This window comes from Cynara cardunculus (genome assembly GCF_001531365.2).
Source record: "Cynara cardunculus var. scolymus isolate 2C chromosome LG 4, CcrdV1, whole genome shotgun sequence".
Lineage (NCBI taxonomy): Eukaryota > Viridiplantae > Streptophyta > Magnoliopsida > Asterales > Asteraceae > Cynara > Cynara cardunculus.
The window spans coordinates 17,002,234-17,018,893 of NC_037531.1; the positions used below are offsets into that span (position 1 = coordinate 17,002,234).

At 33.2% G+C, this 16,660-nt stretch overlaps 2 protein-coding genes across 2 annotated transcripts; one reads left to right on the plus strand and one right to left on the minus strand.

The window, feature by feature from the left end:
• Positions 1-735: 735 nt before the first annotated feature.
• LOC112511402 (probable serine/threonine-protein kinase WNK3) lies at positions 736-7,300 on the minus strand. The gene is made up of 9 exons (XM_025117004.1): positions 7,122-7,300; positions 6,931-6,968; positions 5,937-6,164; positions 5,579-5,802; positions 5,315-5,472; positions 3,210-3,390; positions 2,632-2,772; positions 1,747-2,545; positions 736-1,068 (listed from the first exon to the last, which is right to left on the minus strand). Exons 1-9 carry the CDS (start codon positions 7,206-7,208, stop codon positions 894-896), a joined length of 2,031 nt encoding a protein of 676 aa, XP_024972772.1. The 5' UTR covers positions 7,209-7,300; the 3' UTR covers positions 736-893.
• Positions 7,301-13,870: 6,570 nt separating this feature from the next.
• LOC112510945 (protein LYK5-like) lies at positions 13,871-15,643 on the plus strand. Its single transcript, XM_025116296.1, has one exon. The coding sequence runs from the start codon at positions 13,871-13,873 to the stop codon at positions 15,641-15,643; it is 1,773 nt and encodes a 590-aa protein (XP_024972064.1).
• Positions 15,644-16,660: the final 1,017 nt, after the last annotated feature.

The window sequence follows — 16,660 nt, forward strand, 5'->3', positions numbered from 1 at the left end:
TATATATATATATATATATATATATATATATATATATATATATATATATCATGGAGAAAGAAAAGGGAAAAAAAATTGGAGAGACGAGATAGGAGAGAGAGAGGAAGGGTTTTTTTTTTAATTATTTATAATTCATATTAGATTTTATTTTTAATTAATTTTTTATGGTCATTTTTTATATTTATACTATATTATAAAATATTTGATAAAAAGTTTTAAAAATCATTTTTATGCATAAAATATTGTTTATTGATACTTATTACTTTAGATTTAAGATTACAAGTAAATTGTGCGTAAGTACAACTTATTAAAACTTCATGTTTGAATTCGTGTAACTAACTGTAGATAAACATAATCAAATTGAGAATAAATATCTTATTTTAAATATGAAAAATTTAAAATATAATTAGGATAATTATTGAGTTATAACAAAATTCTAAATTATTATCTTTATAAAAAGTTATATTATTAAACCAAAAATAAATTAAAGAAATACCCAAAAAAAAAAGTTAAATAGTTAGTTTGATATCAATATCAATATTTTTTTTTTCAAAATTTTATGATATATCTTCATAGTTATATTTTATTTAAAAATAAAAATATTATTGTTTTATCAAAACCACATAAAACGTATTATAACATCGACTGAAACAAAAATAAAATAAAACGAAACAATAAAATCGAAATATATCTTACTAGTAACCTTCTGGTATCAATAAAATCATTCACCCAATATCTACAAACTCCATCAAGATTCACAACTAATTGACTCAACTTTACAACCATAAATCAAGCTTTTTTGTGTTAAAAAAACATAAGCATAAATATATGTACAAGCATTAATTCACTCTCTAAAACTTCATCTTCAAATGTTTTTTACCCTCCAAATCATGTCATGAACTAACACTGTCATTCCTCAAAATTACAGCAATGCCCATGCTTGACGTCGAATACTCGATCCCTCTTTTGAACCTGTGCTTGAACGTATCATCTCCACGGTTATGGTTTTTGACTGCCATTGGTTCCTGCTCCCCGTCTTTCGCTACAAAGTGCACGCCTTCGCCTTTTCTGGGAACATTTTTCAAATCTTATATATACGATCAAAGTCCGATTACATACGACTCCGCAAAACACTACAACATAATCAACTTTATATGACGTCAAATATGTCTAAATGTCGTAATAAAATGTGTCAATAAAACTTAACAACTACGTCATACGTAGAAGTGTTACAATAAGTTGATAGAATATTTTTTTGGACATCCTAACAAATCATCTAGAACAATTTTGAAATAAAGTGCCCTCTTTATCTTTTTATATGACATTATTTGTGTCTATAAAAAGACAAATAAGACACTTTATTTCAAAAGTATCATAAACAATTTGTTAGGATACCCAAATACATCCGAACATCCTATTGTAACAGAGACACAATTCTTCTGTCCTAAACTTAAGTCCTACGACGCAGCCTATCATGCTATTTAAACAACTTTTCTTTTTTCCAGTTAACCGTGGGTGTCGAGGCTAGTTTGCGTGCACCTTGACTAATCCCAGGGACCTGGAAAACAGGCAGGAAAATCACAATGGCCTTGCTAGACTCAAATTGGTGCTCGGTAAAGAGAATCCCCAAAGGCTCAAGCCTTATTGCCAGTTGAGCTAACCCCACAAGGTTTATTTAGACATCTTTGGTATCCTATAAAACCTATTTTTGTTGTAGTGAAAGTTAAAAACGACTGTAAAACTTACGTGCAAAGAGGATGGTTGGAATCTTTAGAGATGCCTGCTTTCGAGATCTCGACTTTGCAGCTGGTAACGACTTCTTGCCGAGTTTCGGGAGGAAGTTTCATCAAGATATCTGATAAAATCAATCTATGTTGTTTACTAAGTTCATCCAACTCTTTTTGCTGCTCCACCATTATATGCTCAAGTTTCTCCACAATCATACTTACATCAGAAGTTTCTTTGGGTCTCGTATCATCATCATCATCATCATCATCATCATCATCATCATCATCATCATCATCATCATCATCATCGTTGTCGTCGTTGTCGTTGTCATGATGATGATGCAGGATTTCTTCCATGTTTTCAGTTGGGGCATCGTCGCCTGAACCATGGTCGTCACTAGATAAAGCCTCCGGATCTGCATTTTCATCTTCAGAAACATCTGAAGGTATGGGTTGAAGTGGAGAACAACCATTTTTGGGTTCGTCACTCCAATATCTCCGACCAGAAGGTAATCGTTCAAGAGATAAAAATCCAGGAGAAGCACCGGTGGATTTGTTTGTTGACGGGGATGGAGATTCGTATCGAGAGTCAAACGCGGAGTCTTCGGTAGAATCTGGAACTTCATTGGCCTCGTGTTCGTTGGAGTTCACGTTAAGTGCCCAATCTGGAAAACATGATCGAATTTCAGCCTCAATCATCTCAGCGATTGTAGAGACATCTTGATCCGTTAAATCCAGCTCTTCAACCATTTCTCTAGCAACTGCAGTCTGTGTATCAAATTTGATATCGAATGGAAAATGAATATTCCGAACGTGACCTGGCCCACAAGATGAAATCTAATCATTTGTTAAAGTGAAATCCGAAAAAGATGTGAATGTCCGAAATGAACGGATATAAGCAGACCTGTCGTATCTTCTATACGTAGTTTCAGGAATACTGTGTTCGGATCTCTCATTTGACCCTTCAATGTGAAATCCCTAGCAGTATCCGGCATGGTGTCGTTTGTAGTTTCTTCAACGTTGTCAAGGTTCTCGGTGTCACCACCTACAAAGATCCATTAGAAAATAAGGAGACAAGAAAAGAAATAAAAGCCGTTTTTGGCAACCATAAGTTTGCTTATTTTTTGAGCTTATTGAAAAAGTCTTTTTTGGTTGCAGGTTACTTTTTGAAACACTACTTCAAGCATCGCTTCAATAATATCAGGGTTTTCGCTTCCACCTTTTTTTCTTTCCAATTATGTACCTTATATTTTTCCAATTAATTTTTCAACATATTCTTTTAGATTATTTACATCGTCATCTAGCTTATCAACTAGTTTTTACCAAACATGACCAGCTTATCAACTATTTTTACCAAATATGACTAGCTTATCAACTGGTTTTACCAAACATGACTAGCTTATCAACTGGTTTCACCAAACATGTAGCTTATGAGTTAACAACTAGCTTATTAACCAATAGCTAGTTTTTCAGCTAGTTTACCTGGATGGGGATGGGCTTTTGATTGTTTATTTATGTCTTCATGATCCTCGTCTGCATGAAGAAAACGATCCATCAACAATTCCTTGGCGCTTAACCTATCCGAGACCTTGGCAATACACTTCTCAATAAATGACCTGACTTCAGGATCCTTCACTTTTTTTAGTGAAGCTGGCTTGACACCCTAAAAAAAAAGGAAAACGAGATGTTGGTAAAAGCAATTTCACTGAAGCAAGCGGCTGTAAGTCGGTAATATTCAATGGACGTGAACTTTCTGACAGAAACACCATGATGAAATTATCCCTATAGCTCGACACTCAAAGCATGATCATGATTGGACATCCTTTATGACATTAAAGGTGCGTTTGTATGCGAACATGATGGGATGGACGAGAGCGAGATAGGTTGGTGAAAGAATTGTGCTACGTTTTAGGGTCTTAATTTGACGTAGTTTAGTAATTTACCCAATTTGTCACATTTTCCTAATTTTTTTCACCTATTTTGATGGGACACAAACATGTATTTTTCTCCACTCAGTCTTGTCCGTCTAAATGTCACACAAAAGTGGGGACAACAAGTGATCTATAACAGAAGCAGAACTCAAGCAATGGTTAACCTATATCCCAAGCTTTCCTCACTCACATTCTTATCCCATCACCACTTTGAAATTGACCACTGATCTATAACAGTATACAGGAAATTAATGCCAAAAGGCGCAAGCACACACAATCCAACCCACCTTCCGTCATTGATTAAAATTTAATAGATTCACCATCAACATATGGCTATGAAAGCGGAGGAGTAAAGAAGAACTGGTTGCATAAATATTCAGAAAATACGAAATTGACTTGATTAGTTCTAGTGTGGGTGAACCTATTTCAGTAGTGACAAGGAAAGAAAAAGTTTAAGATGATTACAGGTCTGTTGGGCAGATGCAAGAGAGGGAAAATGGTAAAAAGAGAACTTAAACAGGGAAACTCTTGATCCCAAAGGAAATTCCAAAATTACCCATGAACCCAAAAGCAAATTGAAGATGCTGGTAATTTCTAAGGTTAAGATTATTCTAACAAATACAATCTTAACTACATGATCTGGTTATCTGAAAGACTCCAGTTCAACTTCAGAATCCATAACTCCCAGGGTATAGTAAAGAAATCTTATAGCAATGCCAAGGCTCACATTTATGATCAAAAGAGTATGATATCAATATGAGCTTTCGTCAGAGATTTGTACATCTTTTATGCAAAAATATGCATAACCTATATCAAGAAGCTCCACGTATACAGGACAAGTGATGAAATCATGTATAAGAAGAAGTTTTATGATTTGCATTGCTCAAAAAGAGAATCAATGAAAAGCTTGGTGCAATAATGTGAATGTTACAAAATATGTCAATGAAAATTCGGCAAAGAAGGTCTGCTCACATCATAAATAACGAAGACCTTTTATACCAAATGTAATTGCTGTTTAACATTAATAGGGGTTCCTGAGAAAAACAGTAACCCAGTTCTTCTTGATGACTTGATGACCAACTTTGCATTGTTCCACTTTCAAACGTGTACACATCTTACACTATCCTCCAGTAACCCAGACCATAAGCATCTCCATCAGCCTCTCACTTCAAAGTTACAATGATTTCCTGAAGTGAAGCCAACTTGATATTGTCCCAATAATGTGGGTTCTGCTAGATGAAACCCTGAAGCTCCAAGTATCACAGTCCATCTGTGCACTCAGCTTAAAGATGCATTGCTTCTTGGTTTCCAACATTATGCCAAAATATGCTTACTCTACTGTGAGCCCTAAAGAATAATCAATTTGCTTCTCAAAAAATCCACTAATACTGCTAATCTGCCGTGGATGGCGTTTCTGTCAGTTTGGTCCTCCATGTCATATATAAACTTCAATTGAATACTGAATTTACTAGTAAGATGATAATAAGTAATAATTCCCCCTCGATCCACCCAAAAACATATGCAGACATACATACATATATATATATATATATATACACCTTACTTATGGTTGAACTGATTCTATTTTGCACAAGTCATATAGGTAACTTATCAGGCAGCTAAATGGAAAAACAGGATAAATGAAAGATCACTTACTGATGTCACTTTCTTATATATTTGAGCAGCATTGGCACATTCAATATATGGATACTCAAATGTCACCAGTTCAAGTAGGCACATCCCAAAGGCATAGATATCTACAAGTTCATTGTACTCTTCTTCATAAAGCTCAGGTGCCATGAACTCTGGAGTTCCTAGATGTAGAACAACAATTATCATGGATCACTAGCTCTGTTGTATTCATTACAGGTCACAATCAATAAAAATAAGGAAGCACGAAGCTAAAAACCTTGCCCTCACCAATGACACTGTGAGCAGAACGAGCTTGGCGAAGAATCGCAGCTAGTCCAAGGTCACCAATCTTGACCTCTCCTTGATTTCCATTAACAAAAATGTTGTCACACTTGAGGTCGCGATGAATAACCGGAGGATCGTGACTGTGAAGATACAGTAGTCCCTCTAATATTTGTTTAGACCAATTCTTCAATGCTCGCACATCCACATGCTTATGCTTCTTGCGGTACCTACCAAAATTCTAACATGGTCTTAACTACATGTTTATGCTTCTTGAGGTATGGTGAATATGTCTATATTGTGGATACATGACAAAACCATAACTCAACAAGAAAATGGACAGTCAGAAATAAATTAAACATACTGTCTTAATGTGCCAGAGGTGAAAATCTCGGTGATGAAGTTGATATGATCGTTCTTTGCATCAACCCAAGAGTTGTAGAATTTGATAATATTCTTGTGCTTAAGGGTTTTGAGTAAATGAACTTCGGAGTACAGACGCTCCAACTCCTCAGGGTTCCTCAAGAAATCATAAACCTTTATTTGGTTCCAAGCTACTTCAATTCCTTCCAATTCATCAAATGCTCTATATCTAAAATACCCGATACGTGATCAAGGATGTAACAATACCGCCTTGTCTATACTGTTCTACTAAAAAAATAAGTATCAAGTAAATAACTTTTCAAGCAATTATATTTGTCTTTTTGTGGCAAACAAACCATCTTTGCAAGAATGAACAATATTAAGGGCCGTTTACCAAACGCTTACCCAGGTAAGTGCTTACCAAGTCATATTACCTTAGCGGATGAATATGGTATGGACCAAGAATCTTACCCGGTAAGAGCGAGATGGGGACCAAGAGTCTTACCCGATAAGTGAGGACGACAACTCAGTAAGCGCTTACCGGGTAAATTGTTAGTTACGTTGCTGTTTTGATGGACTAAAATCTTACCCGGTAAGTAAATGATAGTGTTAAATTTTACCAGTAAGCGCTTACCGGCTAAGTGTTTGGTAAACGGCCCCTTAGATATAGGATCGTTGGCATTTACTTTTGCACACTTTGTCCCAAATTGCTGCTTTCTGCAAACTATAGTGTTTTTTTGGTATCTTTACAAGAACAATGGTTAATTAGCAATAAAAACTAAGTGCTTCTGGTTCAAATAACTCAGACTACTATTCCCTCGTGTACCCAAAAAAAGGAGCTAAACTTTGAATTTGGATGTCAAACCTGCTGATTTCAATAAGAAATAGTAAAAACTTGATATCAATTATGAAGTTGACAGTGGTATAACATCCAATGTCGAAAGGCAGCGTAGGTTTTTATCTGGAATGGAGAAGAAAAATTTAAAATAGGATACACCTTTTTGCAAGCCCCCTTTCCTAACACTTCTTTGTACTGCAAAATATACCAACATAATCATCTGAGCAGCAACATACATACACACACACACACACACATATATATATATATATATATATCCAACAAACGTAAATCAAAATATTTTTTTTTTTGCCTAATCGTAGAATTTGAAGTCCGACACGTACTAACCCGTCCATAACGACCAGAAGGATCGACCTCAACGAATTCAGAATCGGAATCTTCCACTTCGTGGTCTGACGAAGATTCCAATGGCATTTCTATAAGATTTGTTGAAATCCTAACTATTGCGGACAATAAAACCAGATCAACTCCTCCAAAATATAGACGTAATTAGTGTTTATAGATACAATTGTGATCGGCGAAAGTTTTTCCGCTGAGTCTCCGGTGAGTCGGTTGCGAATGAGGGTTTGGAAACAGAGAAAGATGGTGAAATGCAGGTGAAGAGGTTGAAGAAGAAGAAGGAAGTCGTTAGAGAACCAGAAGCGGCGGAGGAATCAACTGAATTCTTTTTCCTTTTCAACTATACAGCAAAATAATAATAAGAGTAAACACAAACTTGGTCCTTGTGGTTTTCCAAAATAACATTGTTTGCCCCTGTAGTTTTAAAATTATAAAATAATTATCATGATTTGCAAAATTTCTTAAATTAATCCATTCCCTTGATGGCCGTTAGAAAATTCGTTACATGAGGGGAACTTTCATCCTTCGATCAAATGGACCAATATTAAAAAATAAATTTCAATTCAATAAAAGACAAAAGAAATATATAGAAATAAGAATATTGCTTCTTATTTAACTGAATTTTTTTAACAGCCATTAAAGACAAGGACTATACATAAATGTTTTTATAAACTATGATGTTTATATTGTAATTTTAAAATTGTAAGGACTAAAAGTATTATTTTTGACAAACTACAAAGAACGAATTTGTGTTTACTCTCGCAATCTATATGTATTTAATAAAAACTTTTAAAAATAATTTTTTTTTATGTATTAAGTATCTATACTATATTATAAAACATTTGATAAAAACTCTTAAAAACCATTTTTTATGCATGAAGTATTGTATATTGATGCATATTATTTAAAATTCAAGATTAGAAGTAACTATGCATAAGTACAACTTATTAAAGCTACATGTTTGAATCCGTCTAACTAACTGCGGATAAACATAATCAAATAAAAGATAAACATCTCATGTTAAAATATAAAAAATATAAAATATAATTAAGATAATTATCGAGTTCTAACAAAATAATTAATTATTATCTTTATAAGAAAATTATATTATTAAACCAAATATAAATTACTTCGTTATTGAACATAAGTTAAATTATAATAAAAAAATTGAATTAAAAAATTACACAAAAAATAAGAATTTTAAATAGTTAATTTGATACTAATATCGATATATTTTTGTCAAATTTTTATGATATCTTCAAGTTTATATTTATTCAAAAATAAAAAACATTATCGTTTTTTCAAAATTACATAAGACCATACTATAATATCGACTGAGATAAATAATATAATGAAATATTAAAATCAAGATGTATCTCGCTGCATTGCGCGAGTACTCTTCTAGTTGTTTATTAATGCATATTATTTAAAATTCAAGATAGCAAGTAAAATTATGTGATTGTATAACTTATTAAAACTCAATGTTTGAATTCATGTAACTAACTGCGGATAAACATAATCAAATATTAAATAAGTATCTTATCTTAAATATAAAAAAAATCTAAAACATATTTAGGATAATCATTAAATTCTAACAAAATACTAATTATTATCTTTATAAAAATTATATTATTAAACCAAAAATAAATAACTTCAGTATTAAATCTAAATTAAATTATAATAGAAAAGTGAATTACAGGAATTACAAAAAAGCAAGAACTTTTAAATATTTAATTTGTACTATCGATACAATTTTTTTTATAAATTTTATGATATCTTCAAATTTATATTTTATTCAAAATATAAAAACTTATCGTTTTCTCAGTACCACATAAAATCGTGTTATAATATCGACATGTATAAAATAAAACGAAACATTAAATTCGAGATCTCTCATTGCATTGTGCGAATACCCTTCCAGTAATAATAATATTACAACAAAAACTAGCTTTTCAAAATAAATTATTAAATATTAGATTTGGTGCAAACATCATTTATTTGTTTGTATTATTTGTTAGAGTTTTTATACTTAAATATATATATATATATATATATATATATATATAATGTTCTGTTTTAGTGTTTTTATTGTTTGTATTAAATTAGGGATCATTTACTAAATACTTACTGGGTAAACGTTTACCAGCAAGAGACTTCACCTTTTTATCATATCATGTAAATTTCTTAGTCATCAAAATAGATTGTTGGTAAGCACCTTAAACTCGATAAGAGCTTACTGGATAAGACTTTCGATCATTGTCATATTCAATCGGTAAAGTAAGTAATATCAGTAAGCACTTATTGAATAAGTGTTTAGTAAACGACCTCTTATTCATTTAGCATAATCATCTTCAAACATACAAAATAATCACAAATGATTAATACAACTTGAAAAGAATAAACACATATTCAGATGCTATCTCTTACAACACGTCTTTAAACAGCTATATAAATCATTTTTAATTAAATATAATATATGAATAAATTAATAAAATACCATCTATTTATTCATTAAAATAAAATAAAGAAAAACTAGCAAACGACCTTTGGTTCAAATCAATAGATGCATATTTCTTTTAAATTTTATATTAATTTATACATTTTATATTTTTTTTTACTGAGGTCTTATTTGTTTTTTTCACTTTCAGTTTAATTATCACTTATGTCTGATTCATTCAGATATTTTGTAATTTAGATTGTTTGTTTTTTATTTATTTTCAGAGTCTCTTATCACTTAATATGGTCTGAATAAATAAGAGGTAAATTAATATTTTAACTCCTCTTATTTCCCTTTTTCTTTGATTCCTTTTGCCTATTGCTTTTTTTCTCTATCAGGAACGTCATCGTCCTTTCATCACCCATATGAAATCCACTCCCCACCCCCTCTCTCTCCCTCCATATACATATATATATCGTATCGGAAGTCTGAAAGATATCTAAAAGGTTCTTATTGTGTTCCATCTGTTAAGCAATTGTTGAAATGAATTTCGGCAATGGAAATTTTATGAAAATCAAGAGAATTTTACAAAATGTTTGCACCTGATTTTACAAAAACAAACTATTGATTAAGATTTCAAACTTCAGACGTTTGTCGGTTTATAAAAAACAAACAGTCTTATTAATCTAGATTTCATACTTCAGCATCATCTTTTATTAATCAGAAATGAAATAAGACTTCAGACTTAATCATCTTTTAAAAAACAAACGTCACCTAAATAAAATTAATGAGATGACATTTAATATCATCACGATTTATAATGAGATATAAAAGAAGATAAATCCAATATTATCACATTTTGATATACTTTGATATACATTTTTAGGTCAAATTGCATGAAAAAATAACGTATTTTAACTTGATTTTTATTAATCAGTTATCATGCTGATGCGGCGAGTGGTATGGTATCCAACTCAATATTATTTGCTGACGTGGTTAGTGACATGGATTTTTTTAATTTAAAATTAGTCTTTTTTTTAATCTAAAATTAGTATTCAACTGGTTACTCGAATATTTAAATGTTTAAAACTTTACATCTTCGATACCAAAATGAAAATTCTAAAAGTACGTTATTCAAAATAATAATCAAGTTAAAGTACATTATTTTTTCATGCAAGTTTATCTTATTTTTTTTTATTAATAATGAAATGAAAAATTACAGTATAACCCTTTTCCTTTTTCTTTTCTAATATTTAAAAACACCAATTCATTAAAAGAATTAATTAATTAGATTATTTTTATATTTAAAAATATTAAAAAAAATATATTACTTACAAACGTTGAATAAGCGTTTGTTTATTGATTATTAAATATTTAAAATATACCTATATATATATATATATATATATATGCAACTTGTATATTATTTTCCATTTAAATAATAATTTATTAACATATTTATCAATTTCATTCATTACAATTCGTGGGGTGTGATCTTGATAAGAAAACACGTATAGATAAAAACCAAACGAACCCATTAACTTTCACTGATAGAACAAAAATGAGATTTCAAGAGAGTAAATCTTTGCTCAGAAAGTAGCGGTGTGTAAAAAACCATCCGATCCAATTTAAGACGATCAATCCAATGTGAACCAACCAACTGTATGTAATTTGATATCTAATTATAACTGGATCGGATCCAAAATTTCAATATCCATATATAATAAAACTAAACCGATTCAATTCACTTTAGCAGGTCTCTGACATGCTTTGATCGATCCCATTTTGATTTCGAGAGAAGAGCATTTTTTTCGGGAAGAAAAAGTTCCAAACACGAATTAAATTCCATGAAGAAGGAGGGTTTCATGAGATTTCAATCGAGTTCAAGAACAAAAACAAATCAAGTGCATGTTAGCTTAATGAGTTTAGCATGACTCAAAATGACTGTTTCATAGTGACTTAATGATACAAAAAGTGACTTACTTATCTATAAAAAAAACCATCCAAAACAAAAACATTTTCGATCCATACAGACAGATTAACCATACAGGACTTAACCAAACAGGTCGATAATTGAGAAATGGAGATAAGAATCGATGGTGTTGTGATGATTCTTGTGAAGCATCTGCAATGGAAATTTGGAGGTAATGAATCAATCGATTTGAAATGGAAGAAAGTGAAGATTGAAGTTAATTTGGATGTTCATGATTGGCTTTTTAACCTTGGTTTAAAGCATGCATTGTTTATTATGAAACCAATACCTCCGGCCGCCGCATCGCTGCCACCACCTCCGGCAGCATCGTGGCCATCTCCGCCAGGGGTTTGTGGTTTAGTACAAGGGTTTAATCCCATTTGTTCATGAGTTTTGCCTCTTTCTCTATGCTTGGAAGGTCGAGTAGTTTTAATTTAGAAAATATCAATCAAATAAGAAAATAAGTAAAACAGTAGAATCACATCATTTTACATTAAAATCACATGATCATTATAGATATATAGATTGAAAACAGAATATATATATATATATATATATATATATATATGTGTGTGTGTGTGTGTGTTTGTGTGTGATGCCCTCTGACGAATAGATTAGTTGGTAAATGGACGAAACGACTTTACTCAAATATACAATATATATGTTCAAGTATAAATTTTGTACAGGGCAGGCTTGAACCCAGCCTTAGCTGCTAAGTCAACTCTGAAATACCTCATCACATATGGTTCTTAGGAGACGGTCGTCGTCGAGGTTGTCGGTAATCTTAAGATGAGGTTTCCAAAAATTATTATTTTTATTTGGTTGATTAATCTTTAAGAAAAAATCCAAAAAAACCCAATGAAATGAACTATTGAATTTTCGATTTCAGATGATTAAGTTCCCGAACTTTTTTGATTAACTAAACCATCAAGCTTTTAGAAGTTGATTATCTACATTATTTTAACGAGAACTAAACATATTTAAGAGAATAGAAAAACGGTCGAATCACATATGATTTTACCCCAACATCACGTACAAAATCACATATGATTCACGCGACTTTGTCCTGTGACTCGAAGACGCAGTCAAAGTCGCCCACACAACTTTTTTGGGCCATTAATATAAAATCACACGTGATTTTGCCGATTTCATACTCTCTTCAATAGTTAGCATTCTTATTTGACCCTCCTTACATATAGGGACAAGTTTAAACGAGAAGTTAAACATTTTACGAGAAACCAAAAAGTTTTAATATGAAGTATGATTACATGCATGATACACAAGCTTAATCATATACGTTTAAACACATGTTGCATTGCCATACTTAATATTAAAACACTTCACCTTCTTACAAAATATTCAAGGGTGTTTGGTATTGTTTATTTAAAACAATTTATGTTTTTTTTTTATAAAAGTGTTTATCAACTTATGTAGAAGCAAATTAGAGTTTTATAAAAAGTGTTTGGATTAGCTTATGGCGGTACTAATAAGTTTTGGAGCAATCTTAGGAATCGAATCGATACTCTGATAAGTGGATCTGAATTGATTACTATAGATTTTTGTTTTTAGGGTTTTCATTTTCAACATCGATTTTGGGAAATTTTGAGGAATCGTTCTAAACGATTGAAGGAAGATTCGTTGCTTTTGTTAGGAGGATTTAATTCTATAATGAGGGTTAGAAAAGGGTTGAAAAGTTCATTTGGTTTCTAAATCTAATAAGTTGAATTTGATAAGTTAAAAGGGAATAACTTATCAAAAACTCTTTATTACCGATTTAACATCAATATAAGCTATTATTTTTCCATCCAAACACTAAAAACTGCTTATTATTGTAATACACCAGAATAAGTCAATAATCAGTTTTAATAAGCATCCCAAACACCCCTTATCCTTCGTATGTTATATGAAACAACAAACAAATAGTTTGTACCATTTATTAGCTTTTGTAAATGAACATCCAAAGTGGGTTCATGTGAGACAAAAATATTTTCGTGAGACACGTGAGACCACTTTCATATACTTGAAACTTAACAACAAAACACTGTGAAGATAAAAAAATCTGAACTTTCACAACAAAAACACTGCGAAGTTACCTTGCCAGTGTTTTGCTGTAAATCTGTAAGTGTAAAAAAATGGTTTCACCCGGTGTAATTTGTATGATATATATATATATATATATATATATATATAGAGAGAGAGAGAGAGAGAGAGAGAGATTGTGGTTGTCGGAAAGCCGGCCAGGCCTAGTCCTAGTCCCGTTCTTAAATCAAATTTTGGAAATTCATTTCTTGAATTTCATCTTCTTCGTTCACAATCACACCTGCAACAATGGCGGACTCCTTCCCTTTCTTTCTCACCCTTCTTCTCTTTTCCTTCATAAAGCCCATGCTTTCTGTACAACCATACGACCCAACACCCTGCATCACCTCCACGGACCTCCGCCATGGCTCCACCTACATCTGCACCTCCACCACCACCAAAACCTGCAACACTTTTCTCGTCTACAGACCTCAATTCAATCAATCTCTTTCCGCTATTGCTACCCTTTTTAACCTCAATCAATCTCAACTCCACCAAGCCCAAGAAGTCATCGTCCCGATCATCTGCGATTGCCCCGACTCCTCCTCTCGAGCCATCGCCAGTTACTCGAACCTTGACTTGTATACGGTTCGAGATATCGCTTGCGGAGTCTACCAAGGGATGGTGAACCCGCAGGTTGTGGCGCAACAGAACGCCAACAACCACGAGCCGAATAAGGTGGTTAAGGTGCCGGTTAAGTGTGCGTGTACCGATTCGTCGCACGAAACAACAGGCACGAAGTATCTCGTGACATATCCGGTGATGGACAACGACACGATTGATATGATTGCATGGAAATTTGGGGTGACACAAGCGTCGATTCAGGAAGCGAACGGGTTGGGCCCGAAGCAAACGATTTTTGGGGGCACCACGTTGTTGGTGCCAACAACGGGTGTCCCAGTGTTGAACTTGGAAAAAGTGGTCAACAATCCAAGTCCTCAAGACACCATTCCTGTTAACGGAATCTCGAAACGTAGTACTGGAAGCAGTCTTCTGCTTCCAGTTCTGATCGTTTTAGGGATAATTTCTCTATTCGGTGTAGTTTCGTTTCTTGTTTTCCTTAAGTGGAAATACGGTCACCGTGAACGACCATTGGAGTCCATAACGGGATCGGAGTTTAGACGTTTCTCGCCGGATTTTATCGATGGCATCTCGAAGTTGAAACACATTTTAACAAGTTTCGACTTAGACGAGCTTAGACTCGCTACACAAGACTTCTCAGAAAGTTCGTTCATTGGGAAATCCGTCTACAAAGGTCGAATTACAACCGGTTTTTACGTCGTGATTGAAGACATGGGCTCGATCGAATCGGCTCATCGTGTCATCCACATCTTAACGAAAATCAATCATTTCAATGTGGTTAAGCTCGAAGGATGTTGTTTCGAAATGAACCAGTCGTTTCTAGTGTTCGAATTCGCCCAAAACGGTAGCTTACGAGACTGTTTAAACGACCCGAAAACAAGAAAAAAGTTGACATGGCCAAAACGAGTGAAGATCGCGTTTGATGTCGCCGAAGCGTTGCACTACATACATTCGTGCACAAAGCCGACTTACGTTCATCGAAACATAAGCACCAGAAACGTGCTGATAACAATGGATTGGAGAGCGAAAATCACGGGGTTTAACCTTGCAGTACCTATCATCTATACCGCCAGCGGTAGGGATTGGACGGAAAAAAAAGGGTATTTATCGCCGGAATATCTCGACCATGGGCGGGTTTCAACTAAGGTGGATGTGTACGCTTACGGGGTCGTTTTGTTGGAGCTTTTATCAGCAAAAGAGGCGGCCACCGGGCGGAAGTGGTCGGAGGATGTCGGATTTCTGGCCGACGGTGAGGTCGCCGGAGACTCTCCGGGGTGTTTGGAGAAATTTAAGGTGTTTATGGATGCAGATTTGGAAGGTGAGTATGATTTGGGGGATGCAATGTGTTTAACACTTTTGGCCAAATGTTGCATACTTGATGACCCTCAAAATAGGCCTACTATGAATGATGTTCTCAAGGCTCTTTCAAAAATCTTATGAAAAACGAGATATTATTTGGGTTATCAGTAGATCTCAACCTTTTTGGATGTCAGGGGTTTAAACCTTATTAAATACGAGAAATATGCATTTTGTTATCTGTATTTAGCGTATATAAATATTAAAGAAAAAAAGAATCTTATGAAGACTGGGACCTAATCGGTTTAAGATGAATTCAAGGGTTTACGTTTGAATTTTGACGTGCGTTTTGTCTGTAAAATCGACGGAAAAAGTTTACGGTTTTGGGGTATGGTAATCGAGATCTACAAAGAGTATTGGCTTTCGCCTGTATATATGATTCTGGGAATTCGGAACGTCTGTTTGAGTTGGGATGTTAACGAGATAAATAGATTTTTTTTTTCAGTCTTGAAATCAATTTGGTTTGTATTACAAGTTCTTGTTTTTAATTACCACACGGTATTCGACGTGTCTTCTCAGGATTTAGCAAATTGCGATATCTACTTTTTATGAATTTACTATTGATAAAGTAACATTTCATCAAGTTGTTAAAGTACTACTTGTCAAATGCTGACGTGGAAGTACCACTTACACAACTTATTAAAATGGTTAAAGTGGTACTTGTCACGTCAGTATTTCACAAGTCACATTTTAGCAACTTGCAATATCCGCTTTTCATGAAATTAGTATTCGCAAAGTAATATTTTAGCAAATCGCTAAAGTGGCTAAAATGCTACGTATTCAACTTGTTAAATTGTTGCTTGTCACGTCAGTATTTCACAAATAGCACTTTAACAACTTGCTAAAATGTTACTTTATGAATAATAATTTCATAAAAATAAGATTTCATAAGTTGTTAAAGTGCTACTTGCAAAATTTTGACTGATTTCAATCAATTAAATAAAAAAACAGCTGTAAAATGAATTGAAATTGGATCCAAATGTTGATTTTGGACTATTTCACTGATATTTTGGTCGTTGTCATCCTTGGTGTGTGACATTGGCCGTCCTTAGGGTTAAAAAGGATCTCATGCCAAGTGTAGCTGCATACAAGTTTCAAGTG